Source organism: Microcaecilia unicolor, chromosome 3, assembly GCF_901765095.1.
Source record: "Microcaecilia unicolor chromosome 3, aMicUni1.1, whole genome shotgun sequence".
In the NCBI taxonomy this organism is placed as follows: Eukaryota; Metazoa; Chordata; class Amphibia; order Gymnophiona; family Siphonopidae; genus Microcaecilia; species Microcaecilia unicolor.
In genome coordinates this window covers 58,342,417-58,366,626 of record NC_044033.1, presented here as the reverse complement: position 1 = coordinate 58,366,626, position 24,210 = coordinate 58,342,417, and the positions used below count along the sequence as shown (strand labels likewise).

General features: G+C 43.6%; 1 protein-coding gene across 1 annotated transcript in view; it reads right to left on the bottom strand.

The window, feature by feature from the left end:
* The window catches only part of THBS2 (thrombospondin 2), a 287,917-nt gene that overhangs the window by 20,698 nt on the left and 243,009 nt on the right, over positions 1-24,210 (bottom strand). Inside the window, 1 exon segment of the mRNA XM_030195961.1 lies at positions 7,795-7,892. Coding sequence (XP_030051821.1) covers positions 7,795-7,892 — 98 coding nt within the window.

Genomic DNA, 24,210 nt, shown 5'->3' with positions numbered 1-24,210 from the left:
AGGTGGGGGGGGGAGGAGGAAAAATTCCTCAGGCCCAGCCTCCGGTGGGGGGGGGGGGGGGGGGGGGGCTGGTCCGGTGCTAACAAGCTACTTTCTGCCTGCCTGCTTCCGTGTCTGTCCTCTCCTGCTCCTGCATGCCTCCCAGGACCCGGATGATTGTATTAACTCAATATTGCGGCACGAACAGGAGCAAGAGAGGACAGATCGTGGGAGCAGGTAGGCAGCAAGAGGCTTGCTGGTGCTGGGCCTGGGTCCCTTTGAGGCAGAGACAGAAAGGTAACGGGGCGGGCGGGAGGGAGGGAGCAGTACGCGGTAGTCTGTTTCTGCCCCGGGACCAGCTGTGTCTCTAAGCGGTCCTGCTAAGGACTCGACATGGCACCATGTTTTGACTAAACGTGCCTGCCCCAGGAGTCTCGTGATGGAGGTGTGGTGTAAATGATTAGTGCTGAAAGTACAATATACTAAAGGAGGCACGAGCCAGCTGGTCTTAATAAAGACCATTAAAAGGTGCATCCTGGAAAATCCGAATGGATGCGCTGTCAGTAATGCGGCTGATCTAGAGGCATCCATTTCCCACTCTCTCTTCTTCTTGGGCAATGGTCACTACCATATGTTTACATCAGAACTGCTAATATGCAATGCAGTTAAGCTGTGCTTCTGGAGGTATAATTAACTCTTCCGTGTTATCTGTCATTGTAGCGGTTAAGGGTATACTTATGTTAACTACAAGGTACTCTGTTCCTTCCTCAGCCCCTTTTATGAATTTCTGCATTAGGAAAGTAATTCTATAAATCCTTCAGTGGGAAAATGAAGTATAAAAATTACCACTGTGTCCGCGCTGCTTTATCCATATGGAGCAAGCTGCATGATGGGTTACAATATTGCTGTTTGATGCTGAGTGACATCATAGCTAAGGTTTATTTGAATTAAATACAAAGCAACCTATGCATCCAGCTGCTCCTATATAAGCACACAAGTATGGAACGCATTGCCAAAAGCTGTAAAAACAACCTACAACCACCTAAACTTCAGGAAATCACTAAAAACCAACCTGTTCAAAAAGGCATACCTCACCGACCCAACATAAATACCTACACTCTGCAACACAGCAAAACCAAAGCTCGTAATGGACACTATCAGACTTATTTTTGAAAGTGATCGCCGGCCATCTTCCGACATAAATCGGGAGATGGCCGGCGATCTCTCAAAAGCGGCGAAATCGGTATAATCAAAAGCTGCTTTTTTGACACCATTGCTGCTTTCCCATCGCCGAGCCGGCGAAAGTTCAAGGGGGCGTGTCGGCAGCGTAGCGAAGGTGGGACATGGGCGGGCATGGGTGTGGCTACCAGATGGCTGGCTTCAGTGCATAATGGAAAAAACAAAAGTGGCATTAATCAGTATTTCGCCGGTTTTACTTGGTCCTTTTATTTTCACGACCAAGCCTCAAAAAGGTGCCCCAACTCACCAGATGACCACCGGAGGGAATCGGGGATGACCTCCCCGTACTCCCCCAGTGGTCACCAACCTCCTCAAACACTAAAAAAATAAAAACCTTTTTTGCCAGCCTGTATGCCAGCCTCAAATGTCATACCCAGCTCCCTGACAGCAGTATGCAGGTCCCTGAAACAGTTTTTGTTGGTTGCAGTGGACTTCAGGCAGGCGCACCCAGGCCCATCCCCCCCCTACCTGTTACACTTGTGGTGGTAAGTGTTGAGCCCTCCAAACCCCCCAAAACCCACTGTACCCACATGTAGGTGCCCCACTTCACCCATAATGGCTATGGTAGTGGTGTAGAGTTGTGGGGAGTGGGTTTTGGGGGGGGGGATTTGGGGGGCTCAGCACCCAAGGTAAGGGAGCTATACACCTGGGAGCTATTTGTATATACTTTTTTAATTTTTAGAAGTGCCCCCTAGGGTGCCCGGTTGGTGTCCTGGCATGTCAGGGGGACCAGTGCACTACAAATGCTGGCTCCCCCCACGACCAAATGCCTTGGATTTCGCTAGGTTTGAGATGGCCGGCATTTTTTTCCAATATTGCTGAAAAACAAAACTGGCCATCTCAAACCGGCGAACTCTGGCATTTGGCCGGGCCAAACCGTATTATCGAAAGAAAAGATGGCCGGCCATCTTTTTCGATAATACGGTTCGGCCAGCTGTTTGCAGCACCGCCAAAATAGATCGCCGGCAATCTATTTCGCCGGCGCCGTTCGATTATTCCCCTCTATATAACCTTCCCTCTCCTCGATCCCCATTGTACCTGAAACACATGTACCTTTTTTCTACCACTATATCACTTTGTATTTGTTTCACTACCGGACATGGCGGCTGTCTTTACGGTACTATGTAAGCCACATTGAGCCTGCAAATAGGTGGGAAAATGTGGGATACAAATGTAACAAATAAAATAAATAAATAAATAAATTGATAAGTTGTTTTTGATACAGTGATTATTTTCATTTTTAATATGTAAAAAGAATAGTGTATTGTTTAGACCTGTAAAACAAAGAAGACTTTTGTTTACACAGTTCATATGTGAAGTTTGGAAATATTTGCAATAATGTTGGCAGCGAGCACAAGTGGTATTTTTGCCACTGCTAATTTGCTGGTTGAGGGATCGGGAAGGCTGTTGAGTTAGTGAAAAAGAGAGAAAACCTTTCATCAAATTGAGCTCCTATGGCATAAGACTAAAATATTATACTTGGTGAAAGTTTGAAAGCAGTTGTTTAAAGATTACAAGGCATAGGTCCTTGGTAAGAAAAATATAATTTTAGTATTAAGATTTTGCTAGCAGGCAATGGTATCAGACAAGTTTTTCCACACGGTAGAGTTGTTATTGTGAAAGATTGAGTAGGAAGATAAAGGCCCAGGTGGTGAAGAGTTTGTTGACCTTTTTCTAGGTAATAAAAAGAAATAAAACAAAACTGAGAAAATAAAATCATACCTTTTTTATTGGACTAACAATACATTATCATTATTTATTTATTTATTTGGATTTTGCTCACACCTTTTTCAGTAGTAGCTCAAGGTGGGTTACATTCAGGTACACTGGATATTTCTCGGTCCCTGGACAGCTCGCAATCTAAGGGGTCCTTTTACGAAGCTGCGGGAAAAGGGGGGGTGTTTTTGACTTGCGCAGAGGCCTCCTTTTACTGCAACGGGTAAAAGACACGTCTTTGTTTTTTTCAAGAAATGGCCATGCGGCAAGTGAAGCACTTGCTGTGCTGCCATTTGGGGGGGGGGGGGAGCACTTACCACCACCCACTGAAGTGGCGGTAAGGGCTCCTGCGCTAAGCAATACGCAGCAGTGCCCGATTACCGCTGGATACACACTGATGCTACAAAAATTGAAATATTTTTGGAGCGCCGGAAATGGTGCACTTTGGGGGAGAGAACTACCGCCGGGCTGCTACGGTAGCCTAGCGGTATTTCCCTTTTGGCAAGCAGTAAGCCATCATTGGGCTTACTGCTGCTTCGTAAAAGACCCCCCCAGGTTGTACCTGAGGCAATGGAGAGTTTAAGTGACTTGCCCAAGATCACAAGGAGCAGAAGTGGGATCTGAACTGGACATCTCTGGATGTCAAGACCAATAGCTCTAACCACTAGACACACCTTCACATTTTTTGATTAGCATTTGAAGGTAAATATTTCCTACTCATTCTCACCACTGGGGTCCTCAAATCCCACTACCACTCCTTGTGATCTTACACATCACTTAACCCTTCATTTCTTCAGATACATATTTAGGGGTATGTTTACTAAGGTGCGTTAGCATTTCTAATGCACCTTTAAATTTAAGGCACGTTAAATGCTAACAAGCCTATACATTTCTATGGGCATGTTAGAGTTTAATGCGTGTAAACCATTTACATGCATTAAATACGCTAACATGCCCATAGTGCACCTTAGTAAACATAGGTGTAAGACTGAAAGCTGTCTAGGGACAGGAAAATAGCTACTGTACCAGAATGTAACTCATCTTGAGCTACTGCTAAAAAAAGGCATGAGCTATCTCCAAATCCCTTTCCTTCTTTTTAGTCTGCTTTATACAGAATAAATCTGATTCATTGATAGTTGGATGTAAACAAAGAGCTCTCACTCTTGGGTTAGCGCTTAAAGACAACAAGTGGAAAAAGAATGCAAAGCTGGCTCATGAAATTCTACCAACCCATCTATGTGTATGTGTGTTTCTCTTCTGTATATTCTGTGTCTGTGCTGCATGCTCTGTGTTTGTGGGGAAGTTTTCAGGAAGACAGTTGTAAGGGGAGAGGCAATTTGCACAGTGTGGTGGTGCAGTTGCATGGGGGTTGTTTTGGGGAGTAGGACCAATTTGAGAGAAGGTGGGGAAGTTGTTGGAGGTAGTTTTTGGGAGACTCTTCTGCCTGCTTCCATCACTTTGATCGACCAGAATTTTTTTTTTTTTGGGGGGGGGGGGGGGAAGGGAATTGCAAATTCAGCGTAATAACCCAGCTTATAACACTTGCTCAGAAAAATAGCATGGCCATTGCATACCTATTATTCAATAGAAAGAAGAAAAAAAATTATAAGACAGACAAACTTATATGCCGGATAGTTATTGACAATGGGAGCGAAGCCCAAAATGTCTTCAGCTGATGATTTTCAAAGGCACTATACAGACAGGGGCAAATCAATAACTGGGCACCTCACTTAGATGCCCCATGGTGAGAACCAATTCTATGGGATACTAAGATAGCATTGTGGAGTATCAGCGTAACCCAGCAGTGGCACACCTACTGTTTATGCACCAGCTATCGCACTAGCCCTAGGCCTGGTTAAATCAGAACACACAAAAAACTTACAAAGTTACATGCATAGGTGCAAGTCCTGCCCTTCAATATGCCCCCCTTGCAATTACATGCCAAGGGGGCAATTCTATAACTGTGTGCCTCTTGTTAGGCGCCCCGATGTCAAGTGAGAAATACCTATTCTATAACTGCATCTATGCACCCAGATTCCCTTATGGAATAGAAACGCACCTAACATTTGCATCGAACTGTTGTCACATAAATCTGATAAGGGTGCATATAACTCACAGTATTCTGTAAAGTTACATATACAATCCTGGTTGTTACTGGATTGCTCCACATTGGTCCTGTGAAAAGAGATCCAGAGATGCTGGGTCATGGGTTTCAGCGGTGCATTATTTGGTGAATACAGGTACAAAACTGGGAGAGAGATGGCCATATTCTTATATGTATATGCCAGAGTTTTGTTCAGATTTCTTTGTCTCATTTGTAAGGTTCTTCATGGTCTTGCTCCACAGTATTTGATAGTTCATTTCATTTTCTTACAGAACTACTAGAACAGCAGCTTTATTTACTTTTCCCTCCTTAAAAACTCTGAAAAGATTGAGGCTATTAGATAATCTTTTTCTATTTCAAGTTGCCCGTCTTGATAAAGATGTTCAAACTTCTCTGATGGGACGACTTCCCTATGAGGAAAGACTAAGGAGGCTAGGGCTTTTCAGCTTGGAGAAGAGACGGCTGAGGGGAGACATGATAGAGGTATATAAAATAATGAGTGGAGTGGAACAGGTGGATGTGAAGCGTCTGTTCACACTTTCCAAAAATACTAGGACTAGGGGGCATGCAAAGAAACTACAGTGTAGTAAATTTAAAACAAATCGGAGAAAATTTTTCGCATTGAGCCTGTCATGAGTGGGAAAGCGCGGGGTACAAATGTAACAAAATAAACAAAATAAAATAATTAAACTCTGGAATTCGTTGCCGGAGAACGTGGTGACGGCGGTTAGCTTGGCAGAGCTTAAAAAGGGGTTAGACGATTTCCTAAAGAACAAGTCCATAAACCGCTACTAAATGGACTTGGGAAAATCCACAATTCCAGGAATAACATGTATAGAATGTTTGTACGGTTGGGAAGCTTGCCAGGTGCCCTTGGCCTGGATTGGCCGCTGTCGTGGACAGGATGCTGGGCTCGATGGACCCTTGGTCTTTTCCCAGTGTGGCATTACTTATGCACTTATGTATGTACTTATGTACTTATGACCTCTGACACAAGTTATATTTCATTTTGAAAATAAACCAAAACCTACCTATTTAGAAAATACAACTTGAATTCTAATGATTAAATCAGTGCATTATTTACTTAGTGGTTTAATATAATACTCGTACTTGAATGTGTGGATTGGATATTGTATTTCATGGAAATGTCCAGTCTCTTTAAAATGTAATCCATATTGAACTGTAAGGTATATGGTGGAATATAAGCAGTGTTGTTAAAGTTAATGTTAATAATTGGCAGCCTCACTCATGCTCCTTCCACGTACATGCCCTCTCTTGTACTCTCTTTTTTAAAACGCTGCAATGAGGACACAGGAGACTACCTTGACACAGCAGACAGCGAAACATAGACCTATGTCGGTGGAATAGTGTCTCCAGTATGAACTATACTAACTGTGAAAGTTAAGTACTTTAGTGAAAAGTTATTTAAATAACGTATATTGAAAAATTGAGAAAAAGAAATAATACTATAAAAGAGAATTAATATGAAGAAAAATCAATCTGAAGATCAATGAGGATTGCGGTGGTGCCCCTTGAAAACTGCATGGCTCAGTTAAGCCAATACGGAAGCACACACGCTGATCTGACGATCCCATAAATAAAATAAAGCCTGAGTAGATCTGTATAGAGTTATCAAGCTTTATATTGATGTGAAATTGAGCATTCTGAAGTTGTTGCTCTCTTGTACTGCTGGCATGCCATAACACATATGTGTGCCCTTACAGAATAACACATAGGGCACTTATGCAAATAGAGAAGCCAATTTACTCTACATTTACACATGCCTCACACATGTAACCACAGGCGCCTATTTACATAGTAACATAGTAGTAGTAACATAGTAGATGACGGTAGAAAAAGACCTGCACGGTCCATCCAGTCTGCCCAACAAGATAACTCATATTTGCTACTTTTTGTGTATATCCTACTTTGATTTGTACCTGTGCTCTTCAGGGCACAGACCATATAAGTCTGCCCAGCACTATCCCCGCCTCCCAACCACCAGCCCCGCTTCCCAACCACCGACTCTGGCACAGACCGTATAAGTCTGCCCAGCACTACCCCCGCCTCCCAACCACCAGTCCCGCTTCCCACCACCGGCTCTGGCACAGACCGTATAAGTCTGCCCAGCACTATCCCCGCCTCCCAACCACCAGCCCCGTGGAATATAGAAATTCATTTTATGCCCCTTTTCCTACTTAGACAGTTCATTACTACTTACCTGCATAAGTGCTAGTGCTGTATAAATTTTAACATGCAAGTGCTGTGTAACTGTTAGCACCTAGTTATAGAATTGCACTTATAGTGTCATAGAAAATCACTGTACCCATTGCAGCACTACCCATGCAGCTTCTGGGCAGAGTTAGTGTAAGGAAAGACACGGTCCTATACACATGTAGCCCTGGTGGTTTACTTTCAGACTGGTGAATGCTGGCATTATACATATAGCTAGAGGTGGTCAGCAAATTACGGGGGGGTTACTAAATGCTGAGACGCCCATAGAAATATAATAGGCGGCTTAGCATTTATCGCTAGCTGATTTCTACCGTGAGCTAAAACACTACTGCGGCTTAGTAAAAGACCCCCCTTCAAGGGTAGCGGCACTGAATAGATGCATTTTTGTAAAATTCCATGGCCAGATTTTAATAACATACATTAACTTCTGCAGATGACCCCTTTATTTTTGTTCTGCATTTGAATTAAGAGTAGGGTATATAATATTGAAATTTCCAGTAATGTGTTAAAATATCTCTTACCTAATGAAACCTGTCTTTGGCCTGTGAGTTAATTGCCATCTGTAGGCAGTGTAATCCTTCCATCCAACATTTTTTGGGTCATGCCATAAAGTGCGTACCTACATGTAGAAAGGAGAAAGAAATTCTGTAATATGTAGATCCCCCACAAACTGTGATTTTCATTACAGCACCAATACCATCATCTCCTTACTTAGGGGGTCCTTTTCCTAAACTGCATTAAGTACTAACGCACACCAAATGCAGCAAAAAGAAAAACAACAACAAAAAAAAAAAGCCTTAGCAAGATGCACTAATGCATTTTGAATTAGTTTTGGGATATATGTATGCTAATTATTATTATTTTTTGAAGAGGCATGTCAGGGACATAGATTGAGTGTTCCTGCACTAACCAGTTAACACATCTACTGGTTAGCACATAGATAATGCTGGAGCTGTTACTCCCTACATAAATAGATGGTGATAAGTGGTCCCACAGTAATTTTTAAAAATATCCACATGCAACATTAGCATACGGCCATTCATGAAATAAATAAAAAATCTGGGTTTTTACAGCTGCAGTAGAAATCACCTCAGCACGAAGGAATAACCTGCATAAGGGCACACTAAGCCCATTTATTACTACATTTTAGTAAAAGGACCCTTTATTTTGAATATAATTAAGTGTACTACCACATTATTGTGCACTAACACAGTTCAAACACATAATAGTACATAGGTCCCATTGAGGGGCATAATCGAATGGCGCCGGCCATCTCCGTGGCCGCCTCCATAAATGGGCGGAGCCAACCATATTTTCAAAAAAGATGGCCGGCCATCTTTTCCTTCGATAATACGGTTGGCGCCGGCTAAATCTCAACATTTAGGTCGAATGTTGAGATCGCCGGTTTAGAGATGGCCGGGTTCGGTTTTTGGCCATAATGGAAACCGGGCCCGGCCATCTCAAACCCGGCAAAATGCAAGCCTTTTGGTCGTGGGAGGAGCCAGCATTTGTAGTGCACTGGCCCCCCTGACATGCCAGGACACCAACTGGGCACCCTAGGGGGCACTGCAGTGGACTTTGCAAATTGGTCGCAGGTGCAACCTCCCTTTCCTTGTGTGCTGAGCCCCCCAAATCCCCTCCCCACAACTCTACACCACTAACATAGCCCTAAGGGGTGATGGGGGGCACCTACATGTGGGTACAGTGGGTTTTGGGGGGGGGTTGGAGGGCTCAACATATACCACCACAAGTGTAACAGGTAGGGGGGGATGGGCCAGGGTCCACCTGACTGAAGTGCACTGCACCCACTAAAAGAGCCCCAGGGACCTACATACTGCTGTCAGGGAGCTGGGTATGACATCTGAGGCTGGCGTGAGAGGCTGGCAACAATTTGTTTTTATAAGTTTTTTTGGGGTAGGAGGGGGTTGGTGACCACTGGGGGAGTAAGGGGAGGTCATCCCCGATTCCCTCCGGTGGTCATCTGGTCAATTGGGGCACTTTTTTGCCACTTGGTCCTAAAAATAAATGGACCAAGTGCAGCCGGCGAACTGCTTGTTCGAGCCGGCCATCTTTTTTCCATTATAGGGCAAAGCCGGCTATCTCATAGACCCGCCCCCACCCCGCCCCCATCCCGCATTCTATACCCTGCCCTGAAGTTTCGCCGGCTCCGCAACGGAAAGCAGTTGGCGCCAGCCAAAATCGGCTTTCGATTATACCGATTTAGCCGGGTTCAGGAGATCGCTGGCCAACTTCCAATTTATGTTGGAAGATGGCCGGTGATCTCTTTTGAAAATAAGCTGGATTGTATAAAACATTATTGGGCCCCTTTTACAAAGCGGCAGTAAGCCCAACGCGAGCTTACCGCTCGCTAAAAAGAAAGTACTGCCGGGCTACCGCAGCAGCCCAGTGGTACTTCCCACCGCTCCTAGTGCGCCATCATATCCAGCGCTACAAAAATATATTTTTGTAGCGCTGGTATGTTCCTGGCGGTAAATGGGCAGTGCTGCACACTGTCCAGTTAGTGCAGGAACCCTTACCGCCTCCTCAATGGGTGGCGGTAAGCCCCCCCCCCCCGAAATGGCTGTGTGGCAAATGCTTCACTTACTGCGTAGCCATTTCTTAAAAAAAAAAAAAAGATCTATCTTTTACCTGCTGCGTTAAAAGGGGGCCTTAGCGCATGTCAAAAACACGCGCCGAAGCCAATGTAGGCCCCCTTTTGCCGCAGCTAGTTAAAAGGGACCCTATGTTACCACACACTAACATGTTAGAACACTTTTATCTAGCCTTTTCTTAAAAATTAATAAAAATGAGCTGATAAGCAGATACTGTAGCTGCAATCCCCTGCTTCTACAAAGATAAGGATAAATAATCCCCACTAATTATAGACTGTTATTTCATACACTAGAACATTTATGTTTGATTTTTCAACGAAAAAAATGTAATTTATTTCCTATTCTCTGATACAGTTAGTGTAATTTTCAGAAAATTCAAAATTCACAAATATTTGTTTTAAGTCATGAAATCACTGATAGGAAGAAACCAGAATAAAAAAATAGATATAAAAAGGTTTATTTCCATAGTGCTAACTGAAAGTTCTACAGATTTTATAGAAAACATAAATTATGTGCTGATGTACAACAATTTACACAAAACTAGCCAATGCTAATCAAGGTTAATATAAGCAGGCCACTAAGAGCTTACTGCTATACGTACATCATATAAATGTTAATAAGCATAAATTGCATTATTGTAAATCTAAGGTTATATTCCTTGGGGTATGCCTTTCTGATACAGGAAGAGAGATTATTCCAGAGACGATCACAATAATCTTAAATGTAAGTTTTCCTACTAGTATAACTGTCCTACAAAGGTTTCTGGGGCTGACTGCATTTTGTAGACAATGGATCCCAAATTTCACACAGATTGCTGAGTCCCTCTACACTATGATGAAGGAAACAGAGGAAGAATTCCCCGCCTCCTCCAGAGGAACAATCCTCTGCCTTTGTTGAATTAAACACAGCCTTAACCAAAGCACCTTGCCTGTCATTACCAGGCTGTGCTTTGAGGTTCCATCTGCATGTGTATTGTAAGCCCCATCCCCTGAGAGCCAGCCACACCCTACTTTACCCTTGCTCTGTTGTCTAGATGGCCAATACTTCAGGTGCAGTGCTCTCTCTCTCTCTCGCGCTCTCTCTCTCTCAGAGGGAGGAGGGTCAATGAAAGAATGGGTAATAAAAGGGAAGAGTATAGGTAAGAGAAATACTACAGGTACCGGAGAGTGAGGTAGATTACTAACTTCCTTAATCGTAACACATCTTCAAATAACACACAGCAAAATAAGAATGCAAATAAATGTATCTACAATTTCTTCTAGTAATCTCTACTGGATCCAGTTTCATTGTAATCTTCGTTGTGCTTGTTTGCCATCCAACAGCAGCCAATCCAGGTTACAAGTACCTGGCAAGATCCCAAAATAGTACAATATATTTTATTCTGCTTAGCCTAGAAATAAGCAGTGGCTTTTCCTCAAGCCCATCTTAATAATGGCTTATGGACTCTTCTTTTAGGAAGTTAGTGAAACCTTTTTAAAACCCTGTTAAGCTAACTGCTTTTACCAGAGTTTAATTTCACATTGAGTGAAGAAATATTTTCTCTGATTTGTTTTAAATGTACTACTTAATAGCTTCATTGCATGCCCCCTAGTCCTATAATTTTTAAAAGATTAACCCAACCTACCTGTGAAAAGGCAATATTGCAAATATTGCACCAGGCCCTAGAAAAATCAACAAATCAAACTGCTAGAGATCCCTACCAGGAACTACATATGAGCTGAATCCTTCATCTCAGGCACACATGTAAAATATGGGTATACCCTCATCTAATACAGAATAAGAGATCACAAATTAGAAACAGAAAATGCAGACAAAAACTGAAATAGAAACTCCCCAAAGAGCTAAACTGAGAAATGTAGTACTGGAAAAAGAAAATCTAAAATGCATTTCATTCTGTATTTTGCAAACATATAAAAAACAGATGTGCACAAATCCTGTGCTGACAGTCCCTAAAAATGAAAAATATTTTTTCTACCTGTGCTGTCATCTTATTTCTCTATTCTCTATTTTTCTTGTCAGCCTTCTAGGATCTTTTTCAGGGTCTCCTATTCATTTCTTCTCTCCTACTGTTGTCTTCTATTCTTCTTCTACATGTCTTTGACACTGTTTCCTTTTTTTCTGCATTTTTCTATCTCCCTCTGTACTCACTCATATGCATATGCCCTTGTTTCACCCCTGCCACACTGTCTGTCCTGCTTTTTCACTGTGCCAGCATCAATCTCTTCTCTCACTGCCATCTGCCAGCATCTTCCTCTTCTCTTAGAATCCCCTTTTATCAATTCAATCCCCAGCTTAAGTGTCAGCCCTCAGCCCCCTTCTCCCAGCCCCAGCATCAGCCCCATCTCCACAGATCAGCCCCAAACTTCAGAGTCTGCCCTTGGTCCCTTTTTCTCCCAGGTTCAGCATCAGACTCTTCTCTCCAATGCTTTACCCTAGGTACTTATAATTCAGATATTATCTCTCAGGTCCATTTGGCAGTTGATATAACCATTTTGTGTGTTTCTTTCTGGGCAAGAAAGAAATTACAACATTTGCAGTTCTCAAGCACAGTTCTCTAGTCCAGGCAATATTTTATAAACTAGGTCTGTTAACCACAGTCTCTCTGGGTTTTTATCGCCCCCATGCCACTCTTCTCCACCGGAAAATCAAATTTGTAATCTTTGGTCACAGAAAGTCTCTCCAACTTAAATCCCATCGCCCCACATTACGGGCGCCATTTTCGGGCTCATTTTCGAAAGAGAAGGACGCCCATCTTTCGACACAAATCAGAAGATGGACGTCCTTCTCACAGAAATGTCCAAATCGGTATAATTGAAAGCCAGTTTTGGACATCCCCAACTGCACTCCTTCGCAGGGATGGCCAAAGTTCAAGGGGGCGTGTCGGAGGCATAGCGAAGGCGGGACTTGGGAGTGCCTAACACTTGAATGTCCTTGACCCATAATCGAAAAAAAGAAGGACGTCCCTGATGAGCACTTGGACATTTTCACGCGGACCTGTTTTTCTTACGACTAAGGCACAGAAAGGTCCCCAAAATGACCAGATGACCACCAGAGAGAATTGAAGATGACCTCCCATTACTCCCCCAGTGGTCACTAACCCCCTGTCACCCTCAAAAAACATCTGTAAAAATATTTTGTGCCAGTCTCTATGCCAGTTTCAGATGTCATACTCAGGTCCGTAACAGTATGCAGGTCCCTGGAACAGTTTTAGAGGGTGCAGTGCACTTCAGACAGGCAGACCCATCCCCATCCCCCACTACCTGTTACATTTGTGGAGGAAACAGTGAGTCCTCCAAAACCCACCAGAAACCCACTGTACCCACATCTGGGTGTCTCTCTTCACCCGTAAGGGCTATGGTAGTGGTGTACAGTTGTGGGTAGTGGGATTTAGGGGGCTCAGCACAGAAGGTAAGGGAGCTATGTACCAGGGAGAAATTTAGGAAGTCCACTGCAGTGCCCCCTAGGGTGCCCAGTTGTTGTCCTGGCATGTCAGGGGGAGCAGTGCACTAGAAATGTTGGCTCCTCCCACGACCAAATGGCTTGCATTTGGTCGCTTCTGAGATGGACGTCCTTGGTTTCGATTATCGCCGAAAATCATAAATGTCCATGTCAAGGGATGACCAAATCTAGGGATGACCAAATTTAAGGATTTGGACGTCCCTGACGGTATTTTCAAAATGAAAGACGGACGTCCATCTTGTTTCGAAAATACGGGTTTCCCCGCCCCTGGATCGGGACGTTTTGCGAGGCCGTCCAAATCAAATCTTGGACATCCCTTTCGAAAATGCCCCTCCACGTGTAATCCAAGTCTCACCGACCAGCTCAGTCCTTCTGACCGACCTGGGTCACTACAAACAGAAACTCATTTTTACTCCCTTTCACCTACTTACTCCTCACACCTCATCCAGTCCTTTCTATTCAAGCTTGTGTCAGATAAAGGTCAGGCAGCAGTAGGATATTAAGCTGTATTTACAACTGTATTTACAATATCATCAACAATCCTGAAGTCAGCTCTTCACGTTCTCTCTCTCAGCTCTCACGCTCTCTCAAAAGACACTCAGCACACCCAAGGATTGTTTTTTTTATGCAAAACTTTATTAAACTCTGCAATGGCAGTAAATCCAAACTTTGAACTTCTTTATGTACAGTCAGCATTTGGTTTAATCCAGCCAATACTATTTGGTACAGACCTCCCTGTCTGTCCTCTTTCTAGCGATGTACCTCTCAGTATCACACCCTGGCCTTGAATACAGACCAGAACCTAGTAATAAAAGATACTAAATGGTCAGAAACCCCATGGTCTGATCATTATAAACTAAACTTATCCCTACAATGGCGAAAAAAGGGAGAACACCAAACCCAAGATCATTCAACATACTCAACAAGAGGACATGTAGACACGAAAACATTCTGGCAACTAATATACAACAATGATTGGACAGCACAAACAGAATCCCTAAACTACCTCTCGGAATGGGATAAAAGATGCAGACACATATTAGATGAAATAGCACCACTACGAACAAGATCCACACGCAAGCATAGCTCAATACCATGGTTCAACGATGAACTGAAAAAAACTAAAAACACAAGTCAGGAAATTCGAACAAGCATGGCAAAAAGCAAAAGATGAACATGCACTCAACACATGGAAACAAGTACAAAGAAAATACAAATACACAATAAGATGGACCAAAAGATCTTACTATAAAACTAAAATAGGGTTAGACTACAAAGACACAAAGAAATTATACCAATTCGTGAACAAACTATTAGATACTAACCTGATCACAACAACTATCACAGACATTCCATCCGCAGACAAATTTGCTAAGTACTTCTACGAAAAAATAGTAAACCTTTGCAACACGCTACCCAAAAACAAATCCGACATCGAAAACTTCCTTGATGAACTTGACCCATCCATACGAGAATACCCAGCTGACTGCATCTGGCTGAACTTCACCCCCCTAACCACTGACATAACAGCCCGAGCGCTCAGTAGATTCGCCAACACCCACAGCAAACTAGATACCTGCCCCAACTACCTACTGAAATCCGCCCCTGACCGCTTCAGAGAAGATCTCACATCCCACCTAAGCTACATGCTCCAGCAAGGTCTCTTCCTGAAGGAACATGGCAACATTCTACTCACCCCGATACCAAAAGACACATTGAAAAAAGCAAATGAAATCACCAACTACCGACCGGTAGCATCCATCCTGCTGTCAATCAAAATAATGGAAAGCATGGTGTCCAAACAACTTACAGACTACATAGACAAATTCTCAATACTACATGAATCACAGTCAGGCTTTCGCCCTCTACACAGCACCGAAACAGTACTACTCACTCTCCTAGCCAAATTTACTACTACTACTACTACTATTTAGCATTTCTATAGCGCTACAAGGCATACGCAGCGCTGCACAAATTTAAGCAGCAAATAGCAACAGGTAACAATATCCTCCTCCTCCAATTCGACATGTCTAGTGCATTCGACATGGTAAACCATAACATATTAATGAGCGTACTCTACAAGCTCGGGATTGGAGGAAACATACTCAAATGGCTTGAAGGTTTCCTAACCACAAGAACATACCAAGTAAATTCTAAATCAAGCATATCATCATCTTGGAAAGCAGACTGTGGAGTACCACAAGGATCACCACTATCGCCGATTCTCTTCAACCTAATGATGACCCCACTAGCCAAGACCTTATCCAACCATGGCCTTAACCCTTTCATCTATGCAGACGATGTTACTATATACATTCCTTACAGATCCACCTTGACAGGAATCACCAATGAAATCAAGATCGGCTTCAACATCATGGACGCATGGGCAAAGGCATTTCAACTTAAACTCAACAATGAAAAAACACACTGTCGCATCCTCTCATCCCAATACAGCACGGACAACCCCACAACTATCAGCACCCTGGATCACACCCTCCCAGTCTCAGACAGCCTGAAAATCCTCAGTGTAATATTGGACCGCTATCTAACACTAGAGAGCCAAGTTAAATCCACAACAAAAAGAATATTCTTCACAATGTGGAAACTCAAACGTGTGAAACAATTCTTCCCGAGGGAAATATTTTGTAACCTGCTACAATCGATGGTGCTAAGTCATACTGATTATTGCAAAGAAAAGCTACGAGGATGGTATGGGAGTTGCGTTCCAAGACGTATGAAGAGAGACTTGCTGACCTGAACATGTATACTCTGGAGGAAAGGAGGAACAGGGGTGATGTGATACAGACATTCAAATATTTGAAGGGTATTAATCCGCAAACGAATTTTTTCCGGAGATGGGAAGGCGGTAGAACGAGAGGACATGAAATGAGATTGAAGGGGGGCAGACTCAGGAAAGATGTCAGGAAGTATTTCTTCACAGAGAGGGTGGTGAATGCTTGGAATGCCCTCCCGCGGGAGGTGGTGGAGATGAAAATGGTAACGGAATTCAAACATGCGTGGGATAGGCATAAAGGAATCCTGTGCAGAAGGAATGGATCCACAGAAGCTTAGCTGAAATTGGGTGGCGGGGGGAAGAGGGGTTGGTGGTTGAGAGGCTAGGATAGGGGAGGGCAGACTTATATGGGGTCTGTGCCAGAGCCGGTGATGGGAGGCGGGACTGGTGGTTGAGAGGCGGGAAATACTGCTGGACAGACTTATACGGTCTGTGCCCTGAAAAAGACAGGTACAAATCAAGGTAAGGTATACACATATGAGTTTATCGTGGGCAGACTAGATGGACCATGCAGGTCTTTTTCTGCCGTCATCTACTATGTTACTATGTTACTATTGTAACGGATTCTATGCGGGATGCAAAGACCAAATCGCAAGGAAACTCCAGACCGCACAAAACACGGCGGCAAGACTCATCTTCGGAAAAACATGATTTGAAAGTGCAACACCCCTACCCGTAAAACTACACTGGCTCCCAATCAAAGAATGCATTGCCTTCAAAATTTGCACTATGGTTCACAAAATCATCTATGGCGAAGTACCGGGATATATGACAGACTTGATCAACCTACCAACCAGAAACACAACCGCATCAGCTCGTAAATACCTAAATCTATCCCCTATCCCTGATATGTCCTGTCTGCCTTAACCCTTATCCCTTACTTGTCCTGTCTGTCTGTCATAATTAGATTGTAAGCTCTATTGAGCAGGGACTGTCTCTCCATGTTCAAGTGTGAAGTGCTGCGTTCGTCCGGTAGCGCTATAGAAATGATAAGTAGTAGTAGTAGTAGTAGTAAATCTCAACTTTCCAAGCTGCAAAGGACTAAAGTACAAATCAACTTACGCATCTAGTTTTTCTTACATCAGCACACAATTATGGAACGCTCTACCAAAAGCCGTGAAAACCACGTACGATCACCTCCAATTCAGGAAAAAACTAAAAACTCACCTGTTTCAAAAGGTATACCCTCCTGACCCAACATAAATGCATGAACCTAGCGACACCATAACACTACAGTTCGTAATGATCACCAAACAACTCCATAACACTACAGTTCATAATGATCACCAAACAACTCCACCTGCTCTTGATTTCCTTCATGTGGTCCCACCACATGAACCTTATGTAGTTCCTCCACATGAACCTTTTCCTACCATAACTTAACCTTGTAACTGTAATTGTTTAATCCAGAGTCAGCCAACACCTCTCCGGCACCATGTAAGCCACACTGAGCCTACAAATAGGTGGGAAAATGTGGGGTACAAATGTAACAGTTCAGAAGAATCCGTAGCCAAGCGGAGAACTCGAACGCCCCATGGGAAGACACAAGTATAAGTGAGAGTGGGATGTTTGACCACGGAAATACAAATCCTGGAGACAAGAATCTTAAAAAGCTTGTTTATTGATGAAAATACTTGACACAACTGTTGTGTTTCGGCCATCAGGCCTGCATCAGGAGTCTTGCTCAAGAATAGCTGATATGTGCAGTAGGTAGCACGTGATGTGATGATCTCGATTTGTCTACGAGCAAGCTCATCACCAAAGGTCTTTCTAAAGACCCGTACAACAGATCATCACATCACGAGCTACCTACTGCACATATCAGCTGTTCTTCCAGTGTCTGAGACTCAATAAACGACACGTTATTGAGCAAGACTCCTGTTGCAGGCCTGACTGCCGAAACACAACAGTTGTGTCGAGTCTTTTCATCAATAAACAAGCTTTTTAAGATTCTTGTCTCCAGGATTTGTATTTCCGTGGTCAAACATCCCACTCTCACTTATACTTGGGTACAAATGTAACATCACCCCAGTGACTATAGTGAAAATCCATACCACTCAGTATTCGCCATATAATGGGGGATTTCACAAAATTTAAATTGAAAAATTACAAATTAATGAATCTAAAACAGCTTTCAGAATAGCTATAAACAGCTTTACAGTTTTCACAGCTTACTTCAGAAAAGCAAGTCTAATTTCAAATTGTGTTTTTTCTTTGTATCTACAAGCTGCTTAGAACTTGACAGGGATAATCTGCATTCTTTACTCTGCTCTCCCCTTAAAGGCTCCTGGCTTTTATTCACTTTTGTTGCAAAATCTCTATCAGGATTCCCTATCTTCCCTCTTTTGATAGTATCCTTTAAATATATCTCACACCAATCCATGCGCTCCTGAGCAACTGTCAGCTTTTCTCCTTGTCCTAGTTTAAAAGTTGTTCTATCTCCTCTTTAAATGTTAGCACCAGCAGCCTGGTTCCATTCTAGTTAAAGTGGAGCCCATCCTTTCGAAATAGGCTCTCCCTTCCCTAGAATGATGCCTACTTCCTAACAGATCTAAGTCCCTCATCCGTGCATCATCATCTCAACCATGCATTGAGTATTGATAGAACTGAAAAATGAACTTGCAGAACTATTGTTAGTAATATATCATTTACTGGAAGATTGGAGGGTGGCCAATGTAACACCGACTTTTTAAAAGGGTTCCAGAGGTGATCCGGGAAATTACAGACCAGTGAGCCTGACATCAGTGCCAGGCAAAATAGTAGAGACTATTATAAAGAACAAAATTACAGAGACTATTCAAAAGCATATATTAATGAGACAAGCCAACATGGATTTAGTGAAGGGAAATCTTGCCTCACCAATCTAGTACATTTCTTTGAAGGGGTGAACGAACATGTGGATAAAGGTGAGCCAATCGATATTGTGTATCTGGATTTTCAAAAGGCACTTGACAAAGTACCTCATGAAAGACTCCTGAGGAAAATGGAAAGTCATGGGATAGGAGGTAGGTTCTATTGTGGATTAAAAACTGGATAAAGGATAGAAAATAGAGAGTAGGGTTAAAAGGTCAGTATTCTCAATGGAGAAGGGTAGATAGTGGGGTTCCCCAGGGGTGTGTGTTGGGACTGCTGCTTTTTTAACATATTTATAAATGATCTAGATATGGGAATAACTCGTGAGGTAATTAAATTTGCCGAAGCCACAAAGTTATTCAAAGTTGTTAAATCGGAAGAGGATTGTGAAAAATTGCAAGATGACCTTACGAGTGGGAGATGGGGCATCAAAATGGCAAATGATGTTTAATGTGAGCAAGTGCTAAGTGATGCATGTGGGAAACAGGAACCTGAACTATAGCTACGTGATGCAAGTTTCCATGTTAGGAGTCACCGACCAGGAAAAGGATCTAGATGATACTTTGAAACCCTCTGCTCAGTGCACTGCGGTAGCAAAGAATGCAAATAGAATGTTAGGTATTATTAGGAAAGGGATGGAAAATAAAAACATGGATGTTATAATGCCTTTGTATTGCTCCATGGTGTGACCACATCTTGAATACTATGCACAATTCTAGTCACCGCATCTCAAAAAAGATGTGGAGGGGCATAATCGAACGTCGCTGGCGAAATAGATGGCTGGCCATCTATTTTTGGTGGCGGCGCTACAGCTAGCCGGAACCGTATTATCGAAAAAGATGGCCGGCCATCTTTTCCTTCGATAATACGGTTTAGCTCGGCCAAATGCCTGAGTTCGCCGGGTTTGAGATGGCTGGTTTTGTTTTTCATCGATAATGGAAAAAAATGCCAGCGATCTCCAACCGGCGATATCCAAGGCATTTGGTTGTGGGAGGAGCCAGCATTTGTAGGGCACTGGTCCCCCTCACATGCCAGGACACCAACTGGGCACCCTAGGGGTCAGTGCGGTGGACTTCAGAAAAAGCTCCCACATGCATAGCTCCCTTACTTTGGGTGCTTAGCTCCCCACCCCCCCCAAAACCCACTACCCACAAATGTACACCACTACCGTAGCTCTTAGGGGTGAAGGGGGCAACTACATATGGGTACAGTGGGTTGTGGAGGGCTCCCATTTACCAGCACAAGTGTTACAGGTAGGGGGGGATGGGCCTGGGTCCGCCTGCCTTAAGTGCACTGCGGTACCCACTAAAAGTGCTCCAGGGACCTGCATACATGCAGGCCTCTAGGACTTGTTGCTGCTGTATAACCTTGGCACACCAGTTGACACCTGAAGACTAATCTCTTTGAAAAAGTCCTTTATTTGAATAAGCACTTTTACTCACAGTTAACTGCAGATCAGAGGTTGGCAAAGAGTCTCCCTGGTACTGAGATGAGCAGTAGGTCAGAGCTGGCAGAATGGTGTACAATGCCCTCTTTCAGCCACATTCAAGGTAACAGCTAAGTTCTCTAACGTGGGTAACACATGAAAGGGATCTAAAAGTGGCTTACAAAAATGGCCACTACCTCATGGACTACCGGAAACAAAACTGGACACACTCTGACCGTTAGCAGGGGGAAAGCACCATGGGAGTAGAGCCCACTACCCTACACCCACCACAATGCATTGCTGATGTGACTCTGCAGTGCACCTAATAGAAAAGGTGTCACACTCACCCGAGAGCCACATCACAACCAGGGAAAGGCTGTCAGAGGATAGAACACATTCTGCTGTCATGGAGGTGGGTACGGCATTTGAGGCTGGCATACAGGCTGGCAAAAAAGGTTTTTAGTTTTATTGTTTTAGTGTGGAAGAGGGTTGATGACCACTGGGGGAGTATGGGGAGGTCATTCCCGATTCCTTCCGGTGGTCATCTGGTCAGTTGGGTCACCTTTTTGAGGCTTGGTCGTGAAAATAAAAGGACCAAGTAAAGCCGGCGAAATACTGCTTAACGCCGCTTTTTTTTCCATTACCCGCGAAAGCCAGCCATCTGGTAGCCACGCCCATGCCCGCCCATGTCCTGCCTTCGCTTCGCCGCTGACACGCCCCCTTGAACTTTCGCTGGCGAGGCGATGAGAAAGCGGCGATGCTGTCAAAAAAGCCGCTTTTGATTATACCGATTTGGCTGCTTTTGCGAGATCGCCGGCCATCTCCCGATTTATGTCGGAAAATGGCCAGCGATCACTTTCGAAAATAAGTAGGATAGTGGAATTAGAAAAGGTACAGAGAGGGGTGATGAAAATGATAAAGGGGATGGGACGACTTCCCTATGAGGAAAGGCTGAAATGGCTTGGGCTCTTCAGCTTGGAGAAAAGACGGCTGAGGGAAGATATGACAGAGGTATATAAAATACTGAGTGGAGTGGAGCGGGTAAACGTGAATCGATTGTTTACTCTTTCCAAACATATTAGGATTACTGAATATTGCTGGCACCTGCGTAACTGCCGGCTCCTCCCCGTCTCCACCCCTGTAATGCCCCTGTGTGGCCCGATACCAAAATGGCTGGTTAGTGCCGATATTTAGTGACACTACTACTACACTGCCCACTTAAATCATTTTTAATACCATTCTCAAAGTGTTTAAATGTGAGAACCAGTCATCCCACAACAGAGAATATTAGACAAACTAGATGAGTCTTGTGAAACTTTGGCTAAGGGAAATTAATTGGAGAAACTGGAAAATGTTCTGAGGTACAATAATTGCATTTACTGAAATTTTCTGCATGTAAAATGATTTCTGCATTAGGAATGCTTAAGAGCTATTTTATTGATGTATTACATGTGACTCATAACTCCCTGCCACAACTTTCTGAAGTTCATTATATTCCTTGTTCTGTTCTTGTTGCTGGGGCAGGTGGTCTTGATCAATTTGATTATAGCAATTTGATTACCTTTTAGAATCTTCCACAGAGGAAGCCAATACTAGGACTGCCCTGGTGGCTACCTTTGTGAAAGCTTGAGGTAGGGATTTTGTTCTAAAGAATAAAATGCTTTGCTGTTCTTGTCAATCCACATAAAACATTTCCTACTATGTTATTAAGTGTCTGGATACATTTTAAACTGTCTAGGCATAAATTGATCCATATGCTGCAGTGGCATAGGAAGGGGGGGCGGTCCGCCCCAGGTGCACGCCGCTGGGGGGTGTTGGCTCCGCTGGTTCCCTGCTCCCTCTGCCCCGGAACAGGTGTTCCGGGGCAGAGAGAGCAGGGAACCAGCAGAGCCGATGCAGCTCCCAGCAACGTGCACTCGGGGGCAGATCAACCCGCCTGCCCGTCCCTCGCTTCTCAATGTAAGTAAAAATGCGCTCCGGGGGGGGGGGGGGGCACGCCGGAGGGGGGAGGGTGCACCGTGCTGCACCCAGGGGGGGTGTGCGCAGCGGCGACCCACCCCGGGTGTCAGCCACCCTGGCTACGGCACTGATATGCTGCTGGATTCTATATAGCGCGTCTAGAGTTTTGCACCAAAATCTAGGTGCATTCCAAAACTGCGCACGTAACTTAATTGGCTTAACAAGCCAATCAGCACTATTGACAGCACTTAACAAGCAATAATGAGCACTAACTGGGAATAATTAGAATTTACGCGCACAACTCCTTAAGTGTATTCTGTAATGCACTGCACCTAGATTCTAAAGTGCGCAGTTTGAAAGGGACATGGCTATGGGTGGAGAAATGGGTATTACATGGACATTCTAAAATTTACGTGCATAGTTACAGAATATGGCCCAATGTGCATAAATCTATGCGTAGGGATTTATGCCATGTTTTCATTGGTGTAAATGGTTGGACATAGATTTAGGCGCTAGGATATCAACTATGCATATTGTGCCTAAATCTAAGTACCGCTTATAAAATATGCTTAGGTGGAAATGTTTTTTTTTTGTTACATTTGTACCCCACGCTTTCCCACTCATAGCAGGTTCAATGCGGCTTACATATTATATACAGATACTTATTTGTACATGGGGCAATGGAGGGTTAAGTGACTTGCCCAGACTTACAAGGAGCTGCCTGTGCCTGCAGTGGGAATTGAATGCAGTTCCCCAGGACCAAAGTCCAAAGTCCACCACACTAACCACTAGGCTACTCCTCCACTTATGGTGTGGATATAAAATCTGGCCCATGATGCATAGAAATCGGTGCATTTAACACTGATAAATTTTGATCATGTCTTGATACAGCGGTTCTAGCAAACCTCTGGCCATAGTTGAAGTGATGAAATACCTGACAGTGGATGAGCACCTTTCATCAAAGCTAAGGGCTCTATTTACTAAGGTGCATTAGCGATTTTAGCATGCGCTAATGCTAGAGACAACCACAGGAATATATGGGTGTCTAGTGTTAGCACATGCTAATTTTTTGCGCATATTAAAAACGCTAGTGCGCCTACAGCACAGCTTAATAAAAAGGGCCCTAAGTTTTTTGCTTATATGTTTTTTTTCTCTCTTACATTTTTTAGTTCCATTAAAACTGAAGACAAGTTAAGTTTTAACAATCTGCATTGGAATGGTTTTTTATGCTCATGAAGAGTATTGACCCTGTTGAAATCCTGCCCTCTAAAAGTTAAATATAGGGTGGAGGTAGGGCACTGAGGGGTCCTTTAACTAAGCTGTGTAGTTGCCTAAGTGCGCCCAATGCGCGCCAATTTTGAGCTACCGTGTGGCCCTTGCGGTAATTTCATTTTTGACACGCGTCCGATATGCGCACCAGAAAATATGCAAATTACTGTCTGATTACCGCCCATGTACCAGAAAATATTTTTATTTTCTGGCACATGGGCGGTAATCAGACAGTAATTTGCATTTTAGGCGCATAGACCATTCCACCCAGTTACTGTGTGAAAATTTACCGCTCGCTCAATGGCTGCCGGTAAGGTCTCAGACTCAAAATGGACGCATGGCAATTTTCATTTTCATTTTGCCAGACGTCCATTTTCAGCAAAAATGTAAAAAAGGCATTTTTTACAGGTGCGCTGAAAAATAATTTGCGCACACCCAAAGCACGCGTGTACACTACCGCAGGCCATTTTTCAGAACACCTTAGTAAAAGGGCCCTGAGGCTTTTTCCCTTCCAAGTTTTTGATTGAACTCCATCTTGTGGATTGATTTGATTAAGTACTATTCA